The following is a 24,412-nucleotide window of genomic DNA, read 5'->3' as shown; positions in this document are numbered from 1 at the left end:
ACGACGACGCGCCACTAAAAAAATAAATCTGGTGACAGTAAATAGCAAAAAAAGAAAAAGGAAAAAGCAAGGGTAATAGAGAACTCATTAGGGTTATGTAATGGGAATACGCAGAGTATTAAAAAGAGTATATTAACAGGCATCAGCATAAGCATAGAGAAATACAATAGATACAGGCAGATATAGATTGAGAGAAAAAGGAAAACAAAAGTAAATCAATAATGAGATTAATAATGGATATGGGAATATGAATATTAATAGAAATAATAAAGGTTGGAATAAATAAACATGAGTAAACAATGAAGAAAAAAGAAACAATTTAAGTACAGGACATGAAAAAAAACACACACATAGAAACATAGAAACATAGAAACATAAAAACAAAGCGTAAACTAGAATATTAAAATGCAAGGAAAAAACATTAATTTGAAGTAAAGAAATGGGGGAAGAAGGGGGAAACCTAAGAAGCCGAGGGTGAAGCAATTATCGGAAACAGCAAAACCTAGTAAACGATGTGTAAAGTCTGTAGGCAATATTCACCTGTTGAACCTTCGACTAATACAATTAACGTGTTATTACTTGAACGATAAATGCCCTTGATATGGCTTACTCCGAAACTTGCTTTCAAATCGCAGCATCCTAAGAAAGACCATTCGTTTGAAGACAAATTATTCGTGTAAATACTTAATGCAGTGCCGTATAGATGTTCTTCACAGGCGAATATATAATCCAAATCACCTGTGACATGACAAGTGCCAGGAGATCTGTAAAAGACGTTGTTATTTGACATGGTGGGGGATGATGGATTGGCAGAGTTTGTGTTGACTTCCAAGATTCGTTGAGTGGTTTCCAAGATCAATGAATCGCTGTTGAGAACGGGATTGATTTTTGTAATGATTTCACCTGGTTTCAAAGTCAATGGCAATGGAATATTATTTATCGATGAAGAGGAAGAAGAATCATCCAATATATCATGGAAATACCAAATATTTGTGGAATCGAATAATAATAGCTTGGGAAAATCAATAATACAACCATTCAAGCCTAAGATACTTGAAGAATTCAAACTTGAGTTTTGTAAATGATCAGAATCTGCAAAAATATTCCAACGATGTCTTAAGATAGCTGGTGTATCTCTATTCAACTCATAAAATACTAATCCATCTAAATTGGAAAATGCAATACAATAATCTGGCAATAACATGGTGGAACAATCTAAAATATTGGATTCAGGCTGGTTTCTTCTACCGACAGCCAATACGGTTTGATCAATAATCATATCACTTGATAAATTATATTTCAATAAAAACAATCTGCCAGATTCTTGACCCACTAAAATATTTAAGATTGAATCATTATCAATGACATTACAATCGATACAAGTGATTGGATTATTCCATGGACCTAAATATAAGCCATTTTCTAAGGATGACACTTGAATCAATTTATTATTAAGGTAATCATAGATGATGATTTTATGAGTAGAATGAATGATCCAATAAGGACCATTCTTGGAGTTAATAGCCTTTAGCCCTTGCATATCACCAGAATTCAATAAAATATTATTAGACCTTGTCAAAGTCCATCGGAAGGGAATACCATTAGAAGGGATTTCATTATTATAACCATTATTGGATTGTAAAGATATATTTCTCTGATCATTTCTTTGTATTCTTTCAATAGATGATGATAACGAATCTATTAACGTGTGGCGTAATCCTTCTTGAATGGTTTCAGTAACTGAAGATAGGATTTTCTTGTTCTTTTTCAATATTTCAATAGAGTTATCATAGATATCTACTGGAATCCCCATATTTTTTCTTTCTTTTGACTATTTTTTTTTCTTTTTTTTTAAACGGTGGTATTCTTGTATAATAGTATATTAAATTAGGTTGATCGATATAATAATATAGATATTGTGTTACTTAAGTATATATAATTTATTATTAGAAAAATTCAACAAATAAAATGAAAAACAGGTAATGTAATAAATCATCAAATATTGAATTTTAAATATTAAAATATCAAAAAATACAAATAAAAGAAATATATAAAATAAAAATAAAACTATAAATAAATCCACTTATTAGAGAAAAGAGAAATCATATTAATAATTTATAAACAATACAACAACCCCGCTATTTGCAAATTCAATATACAAAAACAAGCTTTTCCCCATATATTATTTATTTTACATTGTACCTCATTGTGCGGTGGTGTGCTTTTCGCAGATCAAGTAAAAACAGGGGATTAAAATAGTAACAAAGTGTCACTAAGTAGAAAAAAAAATAAAAAATGTAAAAAAAGTAAAAATAAAAAAATTAAAAAATAAAAAAAAAATAAGAAGTATAAGAATAATAAAAATTAAACAGTTTTTTTCTGATAAACTAATAAATATTTTTTGTCCCTCTGAATAATTACGTAGGTTAAAACATTTCAACATTTGAGTGGCAACATTATTAATGACACAAATGCTAGTCTTTGAAACATCAGTATTTCTTATTTTAAAAATAAAAAAAGGTAAATAATGAAGAGTTATACTCTGGATTTTAGATAGAAATGTCCCAGATGTTGAGGAGAAAACATAGCCAGGTTTAATGAGGATTAGTAGGACTAGACGGGTTGACAACTGGGCCAGATAGAGTTGGTGTGGGGGGTAATGGCGAGTTACCACTACCAAGGTATGCTTGAAGATCGAACATTCCGGAGTCAGAGCCATCGATATTTGAGACTAGCTCTTCTAGTTGATGAATACGATCATCTTGTTGTTGGATGTTATGTTCTAACTCAGCTAGAGTAGTAGAGGTTTGATTAGTTAATGGATAATCCACTATTGGCTGCGAAGTCACTACACCTTGGGAAGGTTGAGAATGAGGTGTGACATGAGGTTCAATAGAAGTGTTGGAGTCGTCATGAATTTCAGAGATACGACCTGTGTTCCACAACTGATCTGTATTGAGACCCAAATTGTCGTTATAAGTTGTGTGTGATTCTGGCGATTCTTCAGCGTTCTTTAACAGGTACCTTGGACGTTTGAAATTATTGCCTGTGTCATTTATTGTGTTGAGACCCAATGTTGAGTCAGGAGGGGTGTTGAGGTCACTTGGTAACTCGGAGGGACTAAATATACTTTCTAAGTTATCAAAATGGTCCATCATGTCATGTGTTCTCTTGTTATTATTCAATGGAACAGAAGAATGGTCTTGTGAAGGAGCTTGTGGTGGGACTTGTTGTGGGACTTGTTGTGGTGGGACTTGTTGTGGCGCTTGCTGTTGTTGTTGTGCAGGGGCATCAAGTAATAACTTAGTATTCATCTGTGGCATCATTGAACTTAGGAACCGTAGTATCTTTTCAATAGCACGTTGTTGTGACCTATGTCTTTCTCTTGCCATCATATTTTCCTTCCATAATAATTCATTATCTTTTCGAATTCTTAAAAGATCATTGGAAATATTTATTTGATTATACCTTAATTGTTCCAATTCATTTAAAACATTATTTATACGTTCTTTAATGGATTGGTTTTCTTCATTATAGTGTTGAATAGCTTTATCGTTCGATTCTGAATCCTGATTTGTATTGGATGAAGCATTGGCATTATTATTCCCATTCCCATTCCCATTCCCATGAGAATTTACATTTGAATTTGAATTTGAATTATTATTATTGTTGGATGCAGATTTTTGTCTTATAATATTTTCCAATAAATCTTCTCTTCCTCTTATGAAATTTTGATTTTCAAATTGCCATTTTTCATCATTATTATTTGCCATATTCATTGACCCACTACGAATATCTTGAACTTTATGCCAGCCATACATATTTAATTGCCTAACGAATGATGCAAAATTACTATGTTTGAAATAATTGGGTAACACATGATGGACAAATTTTTCTCTATTAACAACAAGAAAGCTTTTCCCATCATCACTCCATCTTATCATATCTTGGTTAATTGGATCATTAAGCATATTCCATAATTTATTGACAAATGCAGGCCTTGTCTTAGCAAGAACACGCTTTTTAGTTCCACCAGAATTTCCAGGTTTACCATTCAAATTATTATTAATGTTTGGGTTTATATAGAATTTTGTAGTTGCACCATTATCTGTAGAGATAGCACTCATCTCGTTACCATTACCAAACGATAAAATGCTATTCATATTAGTATTATTGTTACTGTTACCATTGTTATTACTACTACTACTACTATTATTATTATGACCACCACTCAACATTAAATCAGAAGACCCTCTAGTAATAAGATCAGTACCTACATCATTGTAAACAGTACCATCTATACGAATTAACTGATTGTTTGGATTTATTGTTAAATCTGTATTTGATGTAGAATTAGAAGTTGAATTACTATTGGGCTCTATTAAACCAATCTCATTATTGTTATCAATGCTATTCAGGTTTATTTTTTTCGTTATTATTATCAGCAGTTTCATTATTGTTATCAGTAGCAGTACCATTTGTATCTATATTAATATCATTTGTAGCAAGTAATGGGTCATCGTCGAATATTTGGGTTGGGTTCAAAATTTCATTAAATATTGAATCATCCAGACCTTGGTCAGGATTAGTCTTATCAGTTCCATACATCGTTTATTATGTGTATAAAATTGTTGTTTGAGTCCCAGTGTATGTTTCTTTGAATGATTAAAATTGTAACAATAGTTCCAAAAAATGATTATATAATTTCGGATTCTAAGAAGACTGTTATTATTTTTTTATTTTCTATGTTGATATCAATAAGAACGATGAATCCAGAATATTTCGAAAACCGTTGAATTGTTCTTTGTTTTCTTATTTATATAAAAGCTGATCACGAAATATAAATTCCTTTTAATTCCAAACACTTCTTAAATGTACCTTGAATTATCTTCAATTGTATATAATGATATCATTTTGCTGTAGTTTGGTTTTTTGAGTATTCCCATTCTAATCCCAAAATTTTCGGAATTTTTTGTCACTCCGTACGGCTCATCATTTATCATAACACTTTAAGAGTGCTAAATATGAAGAAATCCATGCTCTGATTACATTTTAGGGATAAAAATAGCAACTGATTGTAAACAGCCAAGAGGAGATTAGTATAAGGATCAAACTATTTAAATTGAATATAAGTTGTTGGTGATAAGGAGAGTATTCCCCAGGAACACTGGAACATAACTGCTTCATACACCTGCTACACAATAAAACCCTTAAATATAAATTATCAACATTCTTTTACAATCCATATACATCTCTCTGCCTTTTTTTTTTCTTTTGAAAGTTAATATCAATTTTATAATACTTGTTAGCTGAAACCCTTTCTTGACATACGTCATTAACCTTATTTTTTTATTTGTTATCAATTTTTCAATTTCCATTCTTGTTTGTTTTTAGTTTTACCAAATTTAACGCGTTTCGCGAATCCCGAAAAATCATAGACTGAAATTATCTTAAAAATAACTAACTCATCATATTAAGAGATCTGATATGTATCTTTATAATAAGTGGTAAAGTGAACTTGCTTGTGATAAGCACAATTAGGATAATTTAATTTAATTTAATTTATTTTATTTTTTATTTGTTGAGAGAAAATAAAAATGGACCAAATTGCTTCGTTCACTGAGTTATTTGATCAGGTATGGTTGCAAGTTGACTCCGATAATAAAGACTTTATTTATGCTTCTGAATTACCGCAGTTTCTTTCTCTCTTAAATGACAAAATTACTAGAGATACTGGCATTCCAAAGAGGGATATACTGGATCCATCAAGTGATATGAAATTGCAAGGTTTTATCAAAGAACAACAATATTTCAAAATACTGAAAAATAGTATGATTCGTACAATTATGAACATTACGGGTATTGATTTACAATCTCAACTAATCGATTTGTATCCATCATATTTCACCATAGTAGATACGATACCCATGCCAACTGTTTCTCCAATTAGATTGGGGAAGCCTTACTCTCCAAGTTTACCAAAATCTGTAGAGTCTAAAAACCTCAAGACTTTACAATATGAAAATAATTCCTTAATTTTAGAAATTGAAGAAAAAAATCATATGATTAGGCAGTTGAAAGATTCCTTAATTGAATTAGAAGGGAAATATACTTATTTGGAAAATGAATTGAAATACTATAAAAATAATACTCATTCGAAATTCAATCAATTACACTCTGAAGTAGATAATGAAGAAAAAGATTTCTTATTATTAGAATTGAAAAAAATATTACAAGAGCAAAACGTATTGATTGAAAAAGCTAAAAAAAACAATAAGTCGCGTCTGAAATCCCAAACTTTACCATCACTTTCTAAACTACAACAGCAAAGGAATTTTAATGATATTTGTTTTTCTTGTAAAGATTTCTTTGGTTATTATCTCTCACAGGAGAATTTTTTAAATTACATATTACCAATTACTATATTAATTTTATTGATTTGTTTCTACAAATTTCTAAATTGTTTGTCATTATCTGGTAATGTTGAAAATGAAAGTATTATAAATCACATTGAAGTGGATAGTTCCCCAATTAAAAGATTATTCAATTATTTATTTATAAAGGAGAAGGTACGTGATAGTGAAATGTTTGAAGACAATTCTTCAAAATTAGCTTACGATAGATTAATCGGAATAATAGATTAAAAAAGTTATTATTATACAAAATTTAATAGAAGAATACAAAAAAAACAGCAGAAATACAAAGTTAAAATACGCTGGATATCGATCGTCGGAAAGTTAAATATTATATGCTCATGGTAATGATAAAAATCATGTAGCAAAATAGGCTATCCACACATACACGCATATACAACACGCATACATGCTATATATTTGCATATAGACATAGCAGTTATAATATCAAATATTCATAGAGGAATATAATTTACTATTATTATCAAATTCATTTTTATTTTTTTTTTTGTTAAGTAACAAAACTTAATTATTGATAGCTTTACATATTCTTTGAAAGACAAGTACACAATAGTAATAAAATGCTTGCAATCGGATTTGTATCTTGAGAAGAGTTTTGCTGTTGAGGTTGTTGTTGAATATATTGTGGTTGCTGTTGTTGAGCATAATGTGGTTGCTGTTGTTGGTTATAATATTGTTGTTGTTGTTGACCATGATTTTGATAACTGTTATTTGGTTTAATTACATTATTATTATTAACCTTTGCATCTTTATACCATTGTTCCGGTACATTACCATTCCTTAGATTAACCACCAATACACCTGAGTTTTTTTGATCTATATGATCTTCCAAATTTGCCTCATTACATAATTCTTGAATTGCAGGCCGAATTTTGGCAACCCCATTTTTAGAATGTAAACCTTTCCCTACAATAATTTTTAATTCGTCTTCATGGTGATTAATAGCAAATATTATCCGCCTCTTTACGATAAATTGTGCTTCTTTAACAAACAGACCATGTAAATCAATTTCATTTGAATCAGAATCCGCATTGTTCTCGACAAACACATATTCAGCAGCTTGCATGTTATATTTTTCTGCTATTTCCACTTGTTCTTTAGCTTTCAAAGATAATTCATGAGCTTCTGACTTATTACCACTTTTATAAGCTTGCTGAGATAAGCTCGAATATTCTTGTTTCTTTTTATAAGCTTGGTCTGCTAATTTCCTTAAATTCTCATATTGACTATCAGTAGCATGATTATAATCCCTGGTTTGATCATTTTCATAACCTAGTTTAACACCTCTATCCAATACTGCCGTGGCCATTATTAGAATAATTCGAGTTATTTTCCGGTTTCTAATAAAGACATAAAATGACTTAAATATTTCTTTGCATTTTCTATCTGTACCTGTTAAATACGTTATTATGAACTCATCAAGTATGCCAATGTTTATATTTATAGTTAAGCCCTAATAGGAAAAATTTCAAAATTTTGTTTTGCTTCAAGATTTCCGTACGGCTGAAACAAATTTCGTGATACCTCAAATTTCAAATGCTTCAAGCAATTTTTCATTTTTGAAAATATGACTATATAAAGAGACCGAAATTTGCTAACTAACTTGAAATAATAATACATATTCCTTATAACAGACATTGAAAAACAATAACCATACTAGCATTTCAATAGTATTAGGGCAAAACTAGAGTGTGAGAACACAATTTATATTTGCCATGGTACATTGCTTGGTTATAAAACAAGATATGGTTTCAAAACAATACCGGTGATGATAAATGCCTTTGGCATTCAAATAGTGACTAGCCCACGGGCGATGTTGTCTACTAGTTAACCATCTTTCGGGACTGATTGGTATTCTATTGTTATTTATATTTTGTCTCTTGAAACTTTAAAATTTTTATAATTGAGTATGAGTAGTTTGTAAATTGTTAGATGACTGATTGATTTTAGAATTCATTTATATTACACATAAGTTGCAAGATGAAAAAGAGATAAGGCTATATACTTCAAGGATAAGCTGCCATTATAACCATGGTACAATATCCTAAAAGCAGATGCCGTTTACTTTTATTATTTTGTCCTAATTTATTAGTGTATAATTATCAAATGGTACTTCTATCTATAACATTTCATTTGAATTAAAACATTGAAGTAATCTTACCTTTGTCACTATTCTGATTCCCTGTCCATCCTTACACCAAGTTGTAATTTTAAGAAAGTAATTTCACTTCTTTAAGTTTGAAATTTTTATTTTAGCCCTAGAAAAAAAAAAAAATAAAATAACCGAAAAGTTTTATGAATTCGGGCATTGAAAAACTTTCATAGTAAAAACATATTTAAAGAACAGTATAGATTGGTTGTTCTATTTCACAAGCGTCTTCTTTTTCAGTATTTGGTAGTAAAGAACCAACCAGAAATCGATTACAATGGCTGCTCAGTATGTTTAATAATTTAATAATATTTGATTATTGTTGCATTGGAACTTTGAAGCATTATTATTCTTCAAGTTAATTAACTATAATGTTGTGAGAATGTTTTATTTTCGCAACCATTTTAACCTGTAGAGGATTTTTCTAAACAAGATATTTTTTCTATATTTTGATTTAGAAACAAAGATTATATTTGTTGACTATTGCTTGTACCACCAATACGCTGTATTTTTGTATTACTCGATAGGTTATCAAATTAATCTCTGCCATGTATCCTTTTCGTCGAATGAAAAGTGGTGTTTTTCAGTTCGATGTAACGTAATATATCATAGCTCGCTCAATTTCTAACAATATTGTTTTTTAATTTAATGATTATCATTATTTTAATATTTATTTTTCAATCAGAAAAATCTTGACCCCAGAATCTCAATTGAAGAAGTCTAAGGCTAACCAAAAGTCTGCCGAACAAATTGCTTCTGAAAGAGCTGCTCGTAAAGCTGTATGTTAAAATCTTAACCAATATTTTCTGTTGTGAGCTCACAATACACTTTATTGCCGAATAAAGTAGAGTAAAAATCAAAACAATTTTTGAAGATTAATTCAATTTTTTATATGATGAAGAGTTCATGTATCCCATTACATTTTCGACTAGCTAACGCGATGCTGTCGTCTAATCACCATCTTTCGCCTGACTTAAAATGTTTGTTTCTCATTAATTGTTTTGTGATTTATTTCTACTTCCCAAGGCAACAATAATATTGTGAGCAACAGATTTCATCTTTGAATCTTTCTTTACTAACAATAATAATAATTGTGATTTTCAAATTCGGAGATCTTCAATATGTTTTCATTATTTTATATGTAGGCTAACAAGGAAAAGAGAGCTGTTATCTTAAAGAGAAACGAAGCTTACCAAAAGGAATACGAAACTGCTGAAAGAGCCATCATCGATGCTAAGCGTGAAGCTAAAGCTGCTGGTTCTTACTACGTCGAAGCTCAACCAAAATTGGTCTTTGTTGTTAGAATCAAGGGTATTAACAAGATTGCCCCAAAGCCAAGAAAGGTTTTACAATTATTAAGATTGGACAGAATCAACTCTGGTACTTTCGTCAAGATCACCAAGGCTACTATTGAATTATTGAAGTTGATTGAACCATACGTTGCTTACGGTTATCCATCTTACTCTACTGTCAGACAATTAGTCTACAAGAGAGGTTTCGGTAAGGTCAACAAGCAAAGAATCCCATTATCTGACAACTCCATTGTTGAAGCTAACTTGGGTAAGTACGGTATCTTATCTGTTGACGATTTGATCCACGAAATTGTCACTGTTGGTCCACACTTCAAGCAAGCTAACAACTTCTTGTGGCCATTCAAGTTATCCAACCCATCCGGTGGTTGGGGTGTTCCAAGAAAGTTCAAGCACTTTATCCAAGGTGGTTCTTTCGGTAACAGAGAAGAATTCATCAACAAATTGGTTAAGTCCATGAACTAAGTTGGAATCTAAAAAGACACTATTAATGCATTTTTATATGTAATTTAATTATATATAATTTTGTATTCTTTTTTTCTCCCTCCAATAATTTGTATAATTTTCTTCATTCAAACACTACTTTTACCCCTTTTTTTACTAAGAAGTAAGAACAAAGATTAATTTTCTTCTACTTCCCACTTTATAGCATACATATTCATTTTATCTAATTAACATACGTTTTCAATCTCAAAATGCTTTTTTCTCAATCATATTAGAGGTTATCGCGTATTTTAACGTAGTTAAATTTTTTTCCCAATTAATTTAAGTCACAAGTTATTACGATAACGGCGTTTAGTTGAAGAATACACGTTAATCTTAAAATTTGATTGAATTAAATAAATCAAAATGTCTGTATCTAGTATTTATTATAGGTTACAATAATGCGTGTTCGTATAAAACTTTCACATGCTCGGAGAATAGCGACATTTCAAAATGCTGGAATTGCTAGATTTTCAAATATTGAAAATTAACAGTGAAAAGTTCATGGAAATTAAACTCCAACATAAATTAGTTACACGTTAAAACTGGAAAAGACTTCAGTTTGAAATAAATCGACTTCTCCTTCTTATTTTATAGTTGCAACACCATTTTAGTCAAAGAAGCCGTTGGGATATTCATTCGTTTTAGGAAATCCTCATTAATTATTCAATTAAACATAATTGAGATTCATTTTACTTCGGGATTAATCATTTGTTTTTCTATTTTATTTTATTTTGTTTTATTTTTTTGCTTTAAGAATTCCTATTGCATATGAGTAATTTGAGATTAGGGTTCTACTTTCAATATTCTTTTGTTGGCTTAAATATTTTTCGATCATTGCAATAATATTATTTAATTCTCGAGATTTTTAATTATATTTTACTTTTAAAGATCTCTTTCTATTCCAATCAGTATTATAATCTAAATTACTGTTAACTTTCTGCGTGTCCAAGACCAAAGTAGCTGAAGATCTACAAATAGTTTCATAGAAATCATGAATATAACAGATCAAAAGTTGCAGAAAAATAGTGAAGTCTATACGATTGTGGAAGCAAATGATGATACAGCATCTTTCAACCAGTTAGGATCTGTTAGTTCGTCAAAGATAAGTGACTTGGATAAGAACTCGATTAACAATGAATTCAATCAAACTGAGGAAGTGCATCTAAGGAAATCATTCTCATTATGGTCTATTCTTGGTGTTGGTTTTGGGTTAACCAATTCATGGTTTGGTATTTCTGCTTCTATGGTCACTGGTATTGAATCTGGTGGTCCCATGATGATTGTATATGGTATTATCATCATTTCATTAATTTCCATTTGTGTAGGTGTCTCATTAGGAGAGTTATCTTCTGCTTATCCTCATGCCGGTGGCCAATTTTTTTGGTCTTTAAAATTAGCTCCCCCAAAACATAGAAGGTTTGCTGCTTATATGTGTGGTTCTTATGCATATGCCGGTTCTGTTTTCACTAGTGCTTCCACCACATTGTCTGTTGCAACAGAATTGGTAGGTATGTATGCCTTATGTCATGAATCTTTTGTCCCAAGAAGATGGCATGTATTTGTTTGTTTTGAATTATTACATTTATTTTTATTATTGTTCAACTGTTATGGGAAATCATTGCCATTCATTTCTTCATCGTCCTTATACATTTCTTTATTATCGTTTTTTACCATTACAATTACTGTCTTGGCTTGTGCCCATGGTAAATATAATGATGCCAAATTTGTTTTTGCCACATTTTATAATGAAACTGGTTGGAAAAACGGCGGTATTGCATTTATTGTTGGGTTAATCAATCCAGCTTGGTCATTTTCATGTTTGGATTGTGCTACACATATGGCCTTTGAAGTTGAGAAACCTGAAAGAGTCATCCCTATGGCTATCATGGGTACAATCGCTATTGGTTTCATTACATCCTTTTGTTATGTTATAGCCATGTTTTTTTCTTTAAATGATTTAAATGCTTTATTCAACTCACACACCGGTGCTCCAATTTTAGATATTTACAACCAAGCATTACACAATAAAGCTGGTGCAATTGTTCTAGGGTGTTTAGTTCTATTTACTTCTTTCGGTTGTGTAATTGCTTGTCATACATGGCAAGCTAGATTATGCTGGTCCTTCGCTACCGATCAAGGTTTACCTTATTCTAAATGGTGGGCTGAAGTTAATCCAACCTTAGGTGTGCCATTAAATGCTCATTTGATGTCTTGTGGTTGGATTGCTATCATTGGTCTTTTATATTTAGCTTCTTCGACTGCATTCAATTCTTTAATTACTGGGTGTATAGCCTTTTTGTTACTATCATACATCATTCCAGTTATTTGTCTATTACAAAAGAAACGCCAAATAAAACATGGTCCATTTTGGTTGGGAAAGTTTGGATTATTTTCTAATATTGTATTGTTATGCTGGACTTTATTTTCAATTGTATTTTTTTCATTCCCACCAAATTTACCTGTCAATAGAAATAATATGAATTATGTCTGTGTAGTTATCGTGGGATTTACATGTTACCAGTTAATATATTGGAAATGGAAAGGTGCTAAAGAATTTCATTCAGCTCAAGATGATGATGATAACATAGAATATGAAAACAATAGTAATATTAACATGGATACATATATGGCTCGCACGAGTAATATATCTGATAGCCATTCGCAATATTATATGATGGACCAAGATGGGGTTTCACTACATAGTGATACTTCCGAAAATGGCACTCAATTAATAAATCATAAAAGTATCGCCAAAGTCGATGTAAGAGAAACATAAATTATTCGAAAAGAAAAAAATAATAAAATTTTAAAAATTAATTCAACAATTTATCCATTCTAACTTGTTCACTTATCTCTTCAGGTTTATATTTTATCATTATTAGCATCCTTTGATTTTTTTTTCTCTTTTTCTTCAATTAATCGGTTATATTTTCTTCTTGAATTACAATAAAAAGGTGTCTTTGGACTATAATATTAAATAGGATTGATTCTATTTATATCTTTAACTCCTTGGGGATTTATGCCAGACAATAATTACATATTTCTATTTATATAATTATATATTATTCAACGTACTACATTTATGGGTTATCAGCTCTTTTTATTTAATTTTTATTTCTCACTCTTCTTGTTTTAGTTACATTGTTTTATGTTGGTCGATAACATCATAAGCATCATTACGAATAGACTATTAATAAATTGTTTTCCATTGGTTATGAAGCGATCTCTAAATTGATTTATGACGTATTTGCCATACCGGGTTTTCAAATTCAAATGAGCCGAAGGATCTTTATATGAATTGTCTGGGGAAAAAAATAGAACTAACGAAAATGATTTTAAGTTATGCCTCAAGGGAGTGATAGATCTAGAACGATATTAATGCAGCAATGGTTTTTAAATTAGAAATAATTTAATTTAGCAATACACAGAAAAAAAATTGTAGTCTTATCATTAGAATATATGCTCATTTAAAGGATTCTAATTGATAAAGCAGTTAAATCAAACAAAAACAAAACAAAAAAAAATTGTAAACACATCTTTCATACAATTTACATATTAATTAAAAGTAAATCATATTTTAAAATGTATAAATTTGGCCAAGCACTAAATAAATTGAGAAGATCAGCTACTCAAGAAGAGCAAGAGCAAGAACGAGAACGATCGTCTTCCCCTAGTTATAGTACAAAGATGTCCAAGACGAGGCCTCCTTTCAAAAGCAGTAGCAGCACAAGTATAAATGGTGAAATAAGTAATACTCAATCTCCTTTTGGATACAACGATGACGATGATGATTCATTACCTCCAGTAATATTAACTGGTTATTCACCAAATACAAAAAATAGACTTTTAACTACAGAAATGTGTGATGAATTACGTACTTTAATGCCCACTAGAGTACAATTATATCCAAAATGGAGATTACTTTATAGTTTGGAACAACATGGAGCCTCATTACATTCTTTATATCACAACATTGCTCCAGAAGATAAAACACCAATGCGTGTAGGATATGTCTTGATTATTAAAGACCGATTAAATGGTATATTTGGTGCATATTGTAATGAACCATTCCATCCAACAGAAAAACATAAATATTTTGGAAATGGTGAATGCTTTCTTTGGAAGATGGAAAAAGTTCCTGATTTAAATATTGGAGAAACTAAAGATGAAAAAGAATATTATAATTCCAATATACAAAACGACCAGGAAGCCAACTATCAATGGAGATTTAAAGGTTTTCCCTCCACTGGATTAAACGAATTTTTCATATATTGCACTTCTAAGTTTTTATCAATGGGTGCTGGTGAAGGTCATTATGGATTATGGTGTGATGATGGCTTAATACACGGAGTTTCCAATCCAAGTTTAACTTTTGGTAATGATATTCTTAGTCGAGAGGGAAATAAATTTCATATAGTAGGGTTAGAAATGTGGAGAGTTGGTTAATCATGATATTTCCATTTAAATGTTTTTTTTCCCTTTTCCAACCATACTTATGAGCATTATAATATAACAAATATTGAGAAAAATATATACAACTGCATATATATTATCCCTTCATTACCTTGACTGATAAAAAAAAATAATATTTAACGTTAATTAAGTCAAGTTGCATTTCATTTTAAACTATCATATTTTTATTTACGCATTTCGTATTTAATTTATTATTAATTTATAGCATTTACAAGTATTTATTTTCCCATCAAAAACAATATGTGCTTAATGTACTTAGAAGATGAAGTTTTGCGATTGTATTGACAATACTCGTAATGCATCGAGTAGATCAGATGTATGTATATATGCTATTATTTAAACTTTCATCTCTAAATCATAATATAAATATATTTTCGCGTTTAAATTTCGGTTACAATCAATAGTTGCTATTATAATGCATTAGAAAAAAAAGAGATTTACTGAAGAATTTAAATAAAATTAATAAATCTTTGGGTAGATTTAATATGTCATTTAGAGCTGTCATTAATAATTTAGAAAATCATAACACATGGTATCGAACACTACATGTTTTATCTACTATCAGTGAAGAATTAAAATTTACTATAACCAATGAAAAAATTATAATTACATCACTTAATTCCACAGATACATCGATTTATAAAATAACTTTTTTAAAAAACTTTTTCGATGAGTATGAATTTTCACCACATGATATAATATTTGGTGAGACTGGCCTTAAGATAATTACTGATCAACGATTAAAACAAATTTATACATATTCATTTAAAATCAATGGGAACCATTTAACCACGATATTTAGGAAACCTGATGGCGATGTGATTTCCAAATCGTCTCTTATAATAAATAATACCACTACATGTCCAGAAAGTTTAGTTAATCGATTATTAGTTCATATAGATATGGAATCAAGTATTATGAAAGAATATTCTCCACAATTCGAACCCATTCAATATGATCATATCATTTTAGATTTGAAATATAAACAAGATTTCTTAACAGTATATGGACGTAAGGCTGAAAGTGAGAATGCCTTGAAGAAATTACAACCCAAAATTGTGCAAATCTTTATTGAAGTACAAGAAGATTTACAAAATGCCATATATAAACCCGAAACTGAAACATCCAAGAGGAAACGAATCAATCCTGATGAATTCACTTCAGACGAAGAGATTAATTTCATATCCTGTAATCAAACGTTATTAAGGAATTTCTTGGAAAATTGTAATTCCCATGTCACTGAACAAGTGAAATTTGAATTAACTCCATATAAATTTATCATTACCGCGTTCACTAAGGCTGTTTATGGTAAGAATAATGATATATTAAGAAATGTGATTAATATGAGTAATCAATTTAATGTATCTAATTTGGAAGGTCATTGTACGTTTGAGTTGGGTGATGCTAGTATTACTACAAATAATAATATGACGACGACAAAAAACGGTATTAAATCAAGAACTTTTTCATTAAGAGAATTTAAAAATTTCTTAAATATTCCATTGCCCAGTAAGAATTCTATTAATTACCAAGGTACAGTTAACATCTGGTATTGTAAGAATGGAGATCCAATCTTTATGGAAATGAAAAAGCCCAATGTAGTAATGCAATTGATTCAATTGACAGAGAGTGATTTGGAAAATGTGGTACCTAAATCCAATGTTTTCGATAAAGCTTCCAAAAGAGAAGTGCTTCTTCCCCCACCTCAACCTGCCACCGTGAAAAGGGTTCCGTCATTTAATGATATGCCTTTAATAAAGAGTCGTAAACCTAGTCATGAAAAAAATTTATTTGTTCCCGATGATGAATATTCTCAAGAAGAACCACCATTATTCAACAATCAACACGAGACTGATAATAATAATAATACTGTCATGGCAAGTTACAAGACTACACAAGAAGAGGGAAGTGTCATTGGAGATTCTCAATTGGGGATGAATGCGTCGATGAGTAATACCGATTTGACCATCAATATAAATAATCAAACCACACTAGCTAATAGATCGAACACTACTATCGGATGGGGGGTTGCGCCTGTATCTAAAGTGAATGATAATTCCAAAGAGGTTGATCTTGGTATGGAACGAACACGTCAAAAGAATATGTTAAAGAAGGAAAGATTATTATTCTTACGAGGATTAAAGAGACAGAATGAAGCTAAACAAAGGGAAAGGGAGAAGAAAGCTAAACGAATGGAAGAAGAGAATGTCAATACAAATGACAATGATAATGAAAATGGATTTGGACCAACACAAGATGATACGATGAAAGGGTTGTTTGATTGATTATTGACACGACACAAAAGCAAGCGCACGTGATACTATTTGATGACGTATGAAATGCCATTCGTGGTAAAAACGAATTAGAATATAGATATGTATTTACTGGACGTTACAGAGACTATTTACGACATGAAGTGGAACGGCAGCGGATATTTAGTTTGTATTATTATTTTGCTTTTGTATTTGCTATGCTTTTGCTTTTGCTTTTGCTTTTTTTTTACTTTGCTCTAATTTTACTTCTCAGCCTCTTCTTGTTGTTGACGTTCCAGAGCCTCTTTGATAGCAAACTTTTCATCGATTTTAGCTCTCTTGGCATCGTCAATGAAATAGTGGTAATTTAGAAAACGGAACCCTTGGCCCAATTGAGCAGTTTCGTTGATGAAATGACATGCAAACAGTAGGAAGTTTTTAGGTTGAACAGCCAAAGCGTATTTCATAAAGACGGCAGAGTAGGCAATCAAAGCACCAGTCATAGGTCCTGAAATACGGTTTGGATCTTTCTGTAGATCATACACGGCAGCAATAGGGATCCCAAAGTTAGAGATTGGACCCCAGAAGTGTGTAGTAAAGACATACTTTAGGGTTTGTTTGTTAATATACTTGCTGATGAGTGAATTGGTAGCTGCTTGCTGTACTTTCTGTGACATTTCAAGGGAGAGTAAAGGTGTATGGTTATTAGTTTTATTGTATGAATGAGGATATTAATATGCTTGAATTTATCTATTGTCACCTTTGCTGTTTTTTTACTGTTTTTTTTGAGGTTAAAGATGAAAGTAGTTTAGTTAATACTTGTAAGGAAGTTATTTAAATTGATCGTTCATATTGGTCCCTTTACTTACTTAATGGCCTATGTCGCGTGTCTACAAGATCCGCTATGTGTATTCCGGAAACTTACAGGCAGCCAGTGGGGGTTGCCCGAAACGGCTGAGGACCGCGTGACCTCTTTAGTTGGAGTAAGAGAAAATTAAAATGGAATTTAAGGGGTGGCGTGATAGGCACGTGACAAAGTACAAGAACACGTGATAAACAAACACGTGATACAGGGTTATACTTTAGGGTTATCAAACAAGACCTAACACACGTGATGTAGGGTTATGTGTTAGACCTAGGGTTATCAAACAAGACCTAACACACGTGATGTAGGGTTATGTGTTAGACCTAGGGTTATGTTTCAGCAGACCTATTACATGCGACATTGGGCTTGTGAGGGTTGAAGATAGGGTTTGGTTGGTCAATTTTTACAACCCTAGGAAACTCCGAAAATTTCGTATTTTTTTTATTTAAAATTTCGTTTCCCTTATATATATATATATATATATATATATATATAGTTTTTATTTATACTAGTGCTAACTTATACAATATCCTTTGTAATTCCTTAGGCATTACCCAAATATTCAGTGAAAAATTTGGTCACTACAGAGCATAACCCTGCACCCACAAATGAGCCCACTAATGCTCCTTGGAAAAATGATTGATCTTTTTCCTTTTCCTTTTCCTTTTGATTTAAAGTTTTAATGCTTTGGACATTAGTATCCATCTCTTTAATTAGAATTTTTTTTCTTGATTTTTCATGTTTATTTTTTTTGATTTTTTAGGTTTTAATATTTTCCCATTGGTAATAATCTTTTCTTTATTTCTCTTCGGAAGTTGCTTTAATTCTTCGTTATTTTTGATACTGCTACTAATACTACACCTACGTAATACAATTTGTGTTTCTTGATTAACGTCACTTGAATTTGCACTAGAACTTTCCATCTTTTTATTATTAATATTTTATTTTTTTTGAGTTTGTGCTGTATTAGAATGCAAAATAGTTTTTTGAAATATATATCATTTTTATACTTTTTTTTGAATTTCAATTGTGTTTCAAAGGTGTCTCAACTTCGCTTTAACAATGTTTCAATTTAAATTTAAATAAATTAGCGTTATATAATAAACTAAACAAATACAGAGTTTATCAAAATACAAAAAAAACGGGTATACTATTAATAATTTTTTTTGTTCTTTTTTTTTGGTTTTTAGGCTTTTTTTTTTGTTTTAAAGTTGTATTTTTTTTAGTGCGGATGGAATAATTGAATATTACCTTCTTGAATTTGAGAAAAGAAAAACATCATTCCAAGCATGGCAAATGCTCCAAATAAAGCACCTTTAGCTCTAGCAAGTTCCAAATCTAATCTCCCCAACGGTCTTTCATGGGGTGTATCATCAGCATGAGTCTTTTGTTGTTTATTTGAACTGGATACGTCTTCACATGAATCATCAACTTCAATAAACCTTCTCTTATTTCTTAATAATCTGTACCGATCCTTATTCATAATTGGTGGCACATCATATTTTATCTTGGCTATCGATTCATCAAATGAGGAGTCATATCGTTTCAAGCCATCAAATGAATTTTCATATCGTTTCAAAGAATCAATAGAAGAATCTCTGTTTTGATAATTTTCCAGCTGGTTTAATTTATTTTTAATTTTTTCTTCTTGTTCCAATTTTTTCAATTTTTCTCCCAATGTAGGCATCAATGAATCTAGATCCACATTATGAATGTGTAAATTTGTATCTTTATTATTAGAAGGCGTGGGTGGATGGTTTTGTATGATTCCATTAGAGGTCCTATTAAATTCATTAAACCGTTTGGAGTAAAAATCTCTTATAGAGTTGTGTAGACGTAAATCTTCCATATATTTCAATCTTTTCGTTAAATCTTTTTCTATCTCTAGATTCTTTAAAACTTCATTGCTTTTATTAGTATGTGTATGTGTATGGGCATGGGAATGGGCATGAGTATTAGTATTAGTAGTGGTAGCAGTAGTAGTGTTTCTGTTACAATTTCTTGGCATAGTAAATGTAAATGGTCTTTTAATAAATATATTATTAATAACAGGTGAAGGTTTATAATTAGAATCAATTTGTCTCAATGTAGCTTCAAATATTCCATCTTTGGCAGATTTATAACAAATGGATATTTCAAAAATATATTCTGCTACATATTTGGTCTTATGTAATTCATTAAAATTAAATCCAATATCATTCTTGTGAGGGAAAATACCAAACCGCTGACCATTCTTAATAGATAATCCACATTTAAATAATTTATCTTTGGAAATAGATAAAATATTGGATTGATCTAAAGAATTATCAAATGTCACGTCTTTCACAACATCATCATCAATACTTGTGTCACAAGAATTTTTATTTAAATCCGGATCAATTAATGTAATGAAAATATCTAATTCATCAATAATATGAGTCTTTTTATTTTGTAAATTAGTAGGAGTATTTGGTCTTAGAGGATGACTGATTGTTATCTTGGCAAATTTCTCCTTTAATTTAACAATGGGTAAATTAATATAATTTTCAATATCATTTTGATTAGATAATTGGAAAGGATCATTACCAATCACAATAGAATAAGTATTATATTTTTCTAAATGATCTTTAGAAAAATCAAATTTCCATTCTTTGGGATTTCTTATAATTTTAGAAGTAGTATTTGAAGGAGTTCCAGATGAGAGGTTTGAAATAGTATCAGATGAAGGTTCCATAATCAAATGTTTGGGATAATTTAGAAAGTCGACCTTGAGTATCTCTATATAAAATAAATATTACCTTGTTTTAAAAAGAAAAAAACAAAAGAAAAGAAAAAGAAAAAGAATATAAATATGCATATATATTTATATATATGTAATCAAACAAAATATACAAGTATAAAATCAATTAAATATACAACGTTTTTTTTTTCCATCTATTTAATCCTTTAATTAGTATTTTCAACATTATCTGTCCCACATCGTATTTTCGGAGTTGGTTAATAAGGGGAAGAATCATTGCACCACCTACACAAAGAAACTGCTTAATAGGTCGGGTAATAATATTGGTACAATAATGCCACCTTGCTGAGATGATAAGTGGGCCAAGTTGGTTATTTGATCACTTGTATCGTTATAAATAGGTTTACATTTTAAAACTTGATACGATTCAATTATTTGTAGAGCAATATTTATTTCCTATTGAGCAATATTGATAGCGCCATGACGTTTATGCAGGTGAGAGTTGTTATGAATATATATAAATAAGCAAATAAATAAGTAAGTAAATACGGGAGTACTATGTTACAGAATAAATATAATGAGGAGTGGTGACATTATTTCCTTTGCCAAAACCACGCATTGTTGAGATTGGTGAGAGTATTATTTGAAGAGTCTTGTTCATTTATCGTAGACGTTATCATATTCTGTCTTAGTTTACGTTTTTCTATTTCTTGAGTAGAGCTGTTAATATTATTATCTTTTTCATCCAATACAGGTGTATCAGCATCTAATGAATGAGCGGGGCACGGTAAGGCAGACCCAAGAGCCACAGAGGCAAATGCTACTACAAACGTAGTTAAAAAGACTTGATTGGTCACTTGTCTTCTTGATAGTGTTCTTGTAAAAAGTGCCATGAGGTATGGGTATTAAAAGTACAATGTATGGTGTTTTATTGTTCTGTCTTATTGTTGTTTTTTTACAAATATTAGGGATAGTTTGAGGGGAATATTTTAGTGTTCAAATATTATTCTATGCAAATACATCCTAAACTTGCAACTTATATATATATAAATATATATATTAAACCCAAAACTGAACTAGATTATTTTAAAACTTTTTGAACTTTTATTTCCTACTTAGAAGAAAATGAAATAAATAACTGAATATTTTTTTTTTGTAAGGCCGATATCTCTCAGCCAGTCCTTTGCCCGATCAGTCACGTGCGGACCCTTTAATGTGGGGCAATGACACATTTTAAATGACACAAATTCTTGGCCCTAGCCTTTAATTCGTTGTACTACTAGATAAAATTTGAGGTTTGGGTTTGGTATATGCAGTGACAAATGATAGCATTATTTTATTGAGTTGCATGAATAGATTTGGCAAAAGTATGGAATGTCAAAAGTACAAAAAAATAGTATAAGACAATTGGGGAAGACCATGTCATTTCATCTCACATACCATTAATCTGTTTCTTGCTTTCTCTTTTAATTATACTCCTTCTTATAAATAAATAAATCTTTTAATTTTCCAAATTACTTCTTTCCCAATGTTTTGTAAATTAAACCTCACCCGAGATTCGAACTTGCGATTGTCTTTCGTTTAACCAAAAAAATAGAAAAAAGAAAGAAAATTAACTATAGTTAAAAATAGCAAGGGATAATGAAATTAATTTACATAGTCAAGCCATACGTATATTCGTATTACTGCTCTTACTGTAAGAATTAATCCATCAATATAGATAAAAAAAGCACTACAAATACTATGTCAAAAGTGTATGTTAAATGAATATAATTCTTTCAAGCACTGATCACATTTACTAACATCATATTTTGCGTATCATGTACAAATTGCCACTATTCGTTCCTATAGACCAAGAAGTTTTAGGTTACTAGAAGAATTGGAAAAAGGTGAAAAGGGTATGGGCCCAGAATCATGCAGTTACGGTCTAGCAGATGGTGACGATATCACAATGACTCGTTGGAACGGTACCATTTTAGGCCCACCACATAGCAATCACGAAAACCGTATCTATTCCCTTTCAATCGAATGTGGGCCAAACTACCCTGATGCTCCACCAGTACTCTTCTTCATCTCCAAGATCAATTTACCTTGTGTCAGTCCAAAGACAGGTCAAGTCATGCCATCTGAATTCCATCTTCTACGAGATTGGAAACGTTCCTGTACTATGGAAAAGATCTTGTTAGAATTGAGAAAAGAAATGGCAAGCCCATCCAATAAAAGACTACCTCAACCTAAGGAGGGCAGTACGTTCAAGTAGTCTTCTCCATTCTAGCACTATTGCTATCATGATATATAATCATATGCCTACATCTAAATACACTATATGTCTTTCATTTTTTTTAAAGTTTTTTTATTAGATCGAACCCTATTTCTTGTTATTAATAGACCTTACAGCCCTAGGGTTTTTCTGGGTGTAAAATTTCAAGTTTATTTTTGAAAAAAAAAGTCCGAACTGATTAATAATGCAAAATATATTTATATAGTGTATATATATTTATAATACAAAATTATTTTTTTAATTTTTTTTTTTGCAATATTTCATTGGATAAAAAATATAACAGACTATTAGCACATAAAATGACTACTGAAGTCTTGACACAAGTGCAAAATCCTGCTCCACAGGATCAAATTTTACCACCTGAATATCAATTAAAAGAAAAAGAGCCCGAACATTGTCCAGGTCCTGAATCAGAAGATGCAGGTAAAGCTGATGCTTGTAATGGTTGTGCCAATAAAGATATTTGTGAAAGTTTACCCAAGGGTCCAGACCCAGATATTCCCTTGATTGTAGACAACTTATCAAATATTCAACATAAAATTTTGGTTCTTTCAGGTAAAGGTGGTGTTGGTAAAAGTACTTTCACATCTATGTTAAGTTGGGCCTTATCAGCAGATGAAGATTTACAAGTAGGCGCTATGGATTTGGATATCTGTGGACCTTCTTTGCCAAGAATGATGGGTTGTGATAATGAATTGGTTCATGAATCGAATTCTGGTTGGACTCCTGTTTATGTTGCTGATAACTTGGCTACCATGTCTATCCAATATATGTTACCTGAAGAAGATTCTGCTGTCATTTGGAGAGGTTCTAAGAAGAATTTATTGATTAAAAAATTCTTAAAGGATGTGGATTGGGATTATTTAGACTATTTGGTAATAGATACTCCACCAGGTACTTCGGATGAGCATATTTCTATTAATAAATATATGAAGGACTCTGGTATAGATGGTGCATTGATTGTGACTACTCCACAAGAAGTAGCATTATTAGATGTTAGAAAGGAAATCGATTTCTGTAGGAAAGCTGGTATAAATATTTTAGGTGTAGTGGAAAATATGAGTGGATTTGTTTGTCCTGGTTGTAAGCATGAATCTCAAATATTTAGAGCCACCACTGGTGGTGGAAAAAAATTATGTCAAGAATTAGGTTTGAATTTTCTAGGGTCTGTTCCATTGGATCCAAGAATAGGGAAATGTTGTGATAATGGAGAAAGTTTTTTAGATACTTATCCAACTAGTCCAGCATCAGTAGCAGTATTAAAAGTGGTAGAAGCTTTAAGAGACGCTGTGGGAGATTTATAAGCCTCTGTCGTTGTATTATTATTATTATTATCATTATCATCATTATTAGTCATACTTTTTTATTATTACCTGTTGCATTAACTGAACGTAATTTATCCTTTTTTTTTATTTTAATTTAGTGTTAAAATATTGATACGTT

At 30.7% G+C, this 24,412-nt stretch overlaps 13 protein-coding genes across 13 annotated transcripts; 7 read left to right on the top strand and 6 right to left on the bottom strand.

Moving 5' to 3' along the window:
- Positions 1–502: 502 nt before the first annotated feature.
- Positions 503–1,813, bottom strand: YIG1 (Yig1p; the record flags this gene model as incomplete). Its single annotated transcript, XM_004177473.1, has 1 exon — positions 503–1,813. The coding sequence occupies one exon, from the start codon at positions 1,811–1,813 to the stop codon at positions 503–505; it is 1,311 nt and encodes a 436-aa protein (XP_004177521.1).
- A 781-nt stretch (positions 1,814–2,594) lies between these two features.
- HSF1 (stress-responsive transcription factor HSF1) lies at positions 2,595–4,478 on the bottom strand (the record flags this gene model as incomplete). The annotated part of the gene is made up of 1 exon (XM_004177472.1): positions 2,595–4,478. The coding sequence occupies one exon, from the start codon at positions 4,476–4,478 to the stop codon at positions 2,595–2,597; it is 1,884 nt and encodes a 627-aa protein (XP_004177520.1).
- A 1,119-nt stretch (positions 4,479–5,597) lies between these two features.
- On the top strand, positions 5,598–6,644 carry TBLA0A01990 (uncharacterized protein; the record flags this gene model as incomplete). The annotated part of the gene is made up of 1 exon (XM_004177471.1): positions 5,598–6,644. The coding sequence occupies one exon, from the start codon at positions 5,598–5,600 to the stop codon at positions 6,642–6,644; it is 1,047 nt and encodes a 348-aa protein (XP_004177519.1).
- Positions 6,645–6,954: 310 nt separating this feature from the next.
- Positions 6,955–7,743, bottom strand: TBLA0A01980 (Smr domain-containing protein; the record flags this gene model as incomplete). The annotated part of the gene is made up of 1 exon (XM_004177470.1): positions 6,955–7,743. The coding sequence occupies one exon, from the start codon at positions 7,741–7,743 to the stop codon at positions 6,955–6,957; it is 789 nt and encodes a 262-aa protein (XP_004177518.1).
- Positions 7,744–8,860: 1,117 nt separating this feature from the next.
- TBLA0A01970 (60S ribosomal protein uL30) lies at positions 8,861–10,358 on the top strand (the record flags this gene model as incomplete). Its single annotated transcript, XM_004177469.1, has 3 exons — positions 8,861–8,871; positions 9,269–9,362; positions 9,729–10,358. 3 exons carry the CDS (start codon positions 8,861–8,863, stop codon positions 10,356–10,358), a joined length of 735 nt encoding a protein of 244 aa, XP_004177517.1.
- A 1,012-nt stretch (positions 10,359–11,370) lies between these two features.
- HNM1 (Hnm1p) lies at positions 11,371–13,155 on the top strand (the record flags this gene model as incomplete). The annotated part of the gene is made up of 1 exon (XM_004177468.1): positions 11,371–13,155. One exon carries the CDS (start codon positions 11,371–11,373, stop codon positions 13,153–13,155), a length of 1,785 nt encoding a protein of 594 aa, XP_004177516.1.
- An 806-nt stretch (positions 13,156–13,961) lies between these two features.
- OXR1 (Oxr1p) lies at positions 13,962–14,825 on the top strand (the record flags this gene model as incomplete). Its single annotated transcript, XM_004177467.1, has 1 exon — positions 13,962–14,825. One exon carries the CDS (start codon positions 13,962–13,964, stop codon positions 14,823–14,825), a length of 864 nt encoding a protein of 287 aa, XP_004177515.1.
- A 512-nt stretch (positions 14,826–15,337) lies between these two features.
- On the top strand, positions 15,338–17,137 carry DDC1 (Ddc1p; the record flags this gene model as incomplete). Its single annotated transcript, XM_004177466.1, has 1 exon — positions 15,338–17,137. The coding sequence occupies one exon, from the start codon at positions 15,338–15,340 to the stop codon at positions 17,135–17,137; it is 1,800 nt and encodes a 599-aa protein (XP_004177514.1).
- A 230-nt stretch (positions 17,138–17,367) lies between these two features.
- Positions 17,368–17,781, bottom strand: MPC1 (pyruvate transporter MPC1; the record flags this gene model as incomplete). The annotated part of the gene is made up of 1 exon (XM_004177465.1): positions 17,368–17,781. One exon carries the CDS (start codon positions 17,779–17,781, stop codon positions 17,368–17,370), a length of 414 nt encoding a protein of 137 aa, XP_004177513.1.
- A 1,410-nt stretch (positions 17,782–19,191) lies between these two features.
- Positions 19,192–20,682, bottom strand: TBLA0A01920 (uncharacterized protein; the record flags this gene model as incomplete). The annotated part of the gene is made up of 1 exon (XM_004177464.1): positions 19,192–20,682. One exon carries the CDS (start codon positions 20,680–20,682, stop codon positions 19,192–19,194), a length of 1,491 nt encoding a protein of 496 aa, XP_004177512.1.
- Positions 20,683–21,281: 599 nt separating this feature from the next.
- COA2 (Coa2p) lies at positions 21,282–21,581 on the bottom strand (the record flags this gene model as incomplete). Its single annotated transcript, XM_004177463.1, has 1 exon — positions 21,282–21,581. One exon carries the CDS (start codon positions 21,579–21,581, stop codon positions 21,282–21,284), a length of 300 nt encoding a protein of 99 aa, XP_004177511.1.
- Positions 21,582–22,431: 850 nt separating this feature from the next.
- Positions 22,432–22,948, top strand: MMS2 (E2 ubiquitin-conjugating protein MMS2; the record flags this gene model as incomplete). The annotated part of the gene is made up of 2 exons (XM_004177462.1): positions 22,432–22,442; positions 22,540–22,948. 2 exons carry the CDS (start codon positions 22,432–22,434, stop codon positions 22,946–22,948), a joined length of 420 nt encoding a protein of 139 aa, XP_004177510.1.
- A 320-nt stretch (positions 22,949–23,268) lies between these two features.
- Positions 23,269–24,273, top strand: NBP35 (Fe-S cluster-binding ATPase; the record flags this gene model as incomplete). The annotated part of the gene is made up of 1 exon (XM_004177461.1): positions 23,269–24,273. The coding sequence occupies one exon, from the start codon at positions 23,269–23,271 to the stop codon at positions 24,271–24,273; it is 1,005 nt and encodes a 334-aa protein (XP_004177509.1).
- Positions 24,274–24,412: the final 139 nt, after the last annotated feature.

This window comes from Henningerozyma blattae, chromosome 1 (assembly GCF_000315915.1).
Source record: "Henningerozyma blattae CBS 6284 chromosome 1, complete genome".
In the NCBI taxonomy this organism is placed as follows: Eukaryota; Fungi; Ascomycota; class Saccharomycetes; order Saccharomycetales; family Saccharomycetaceae; genus Henningerozyma; species Henningerozyma blattae.
This window is presented reverse-complemented; position numbering and strand designations above follow the sequence as displayed.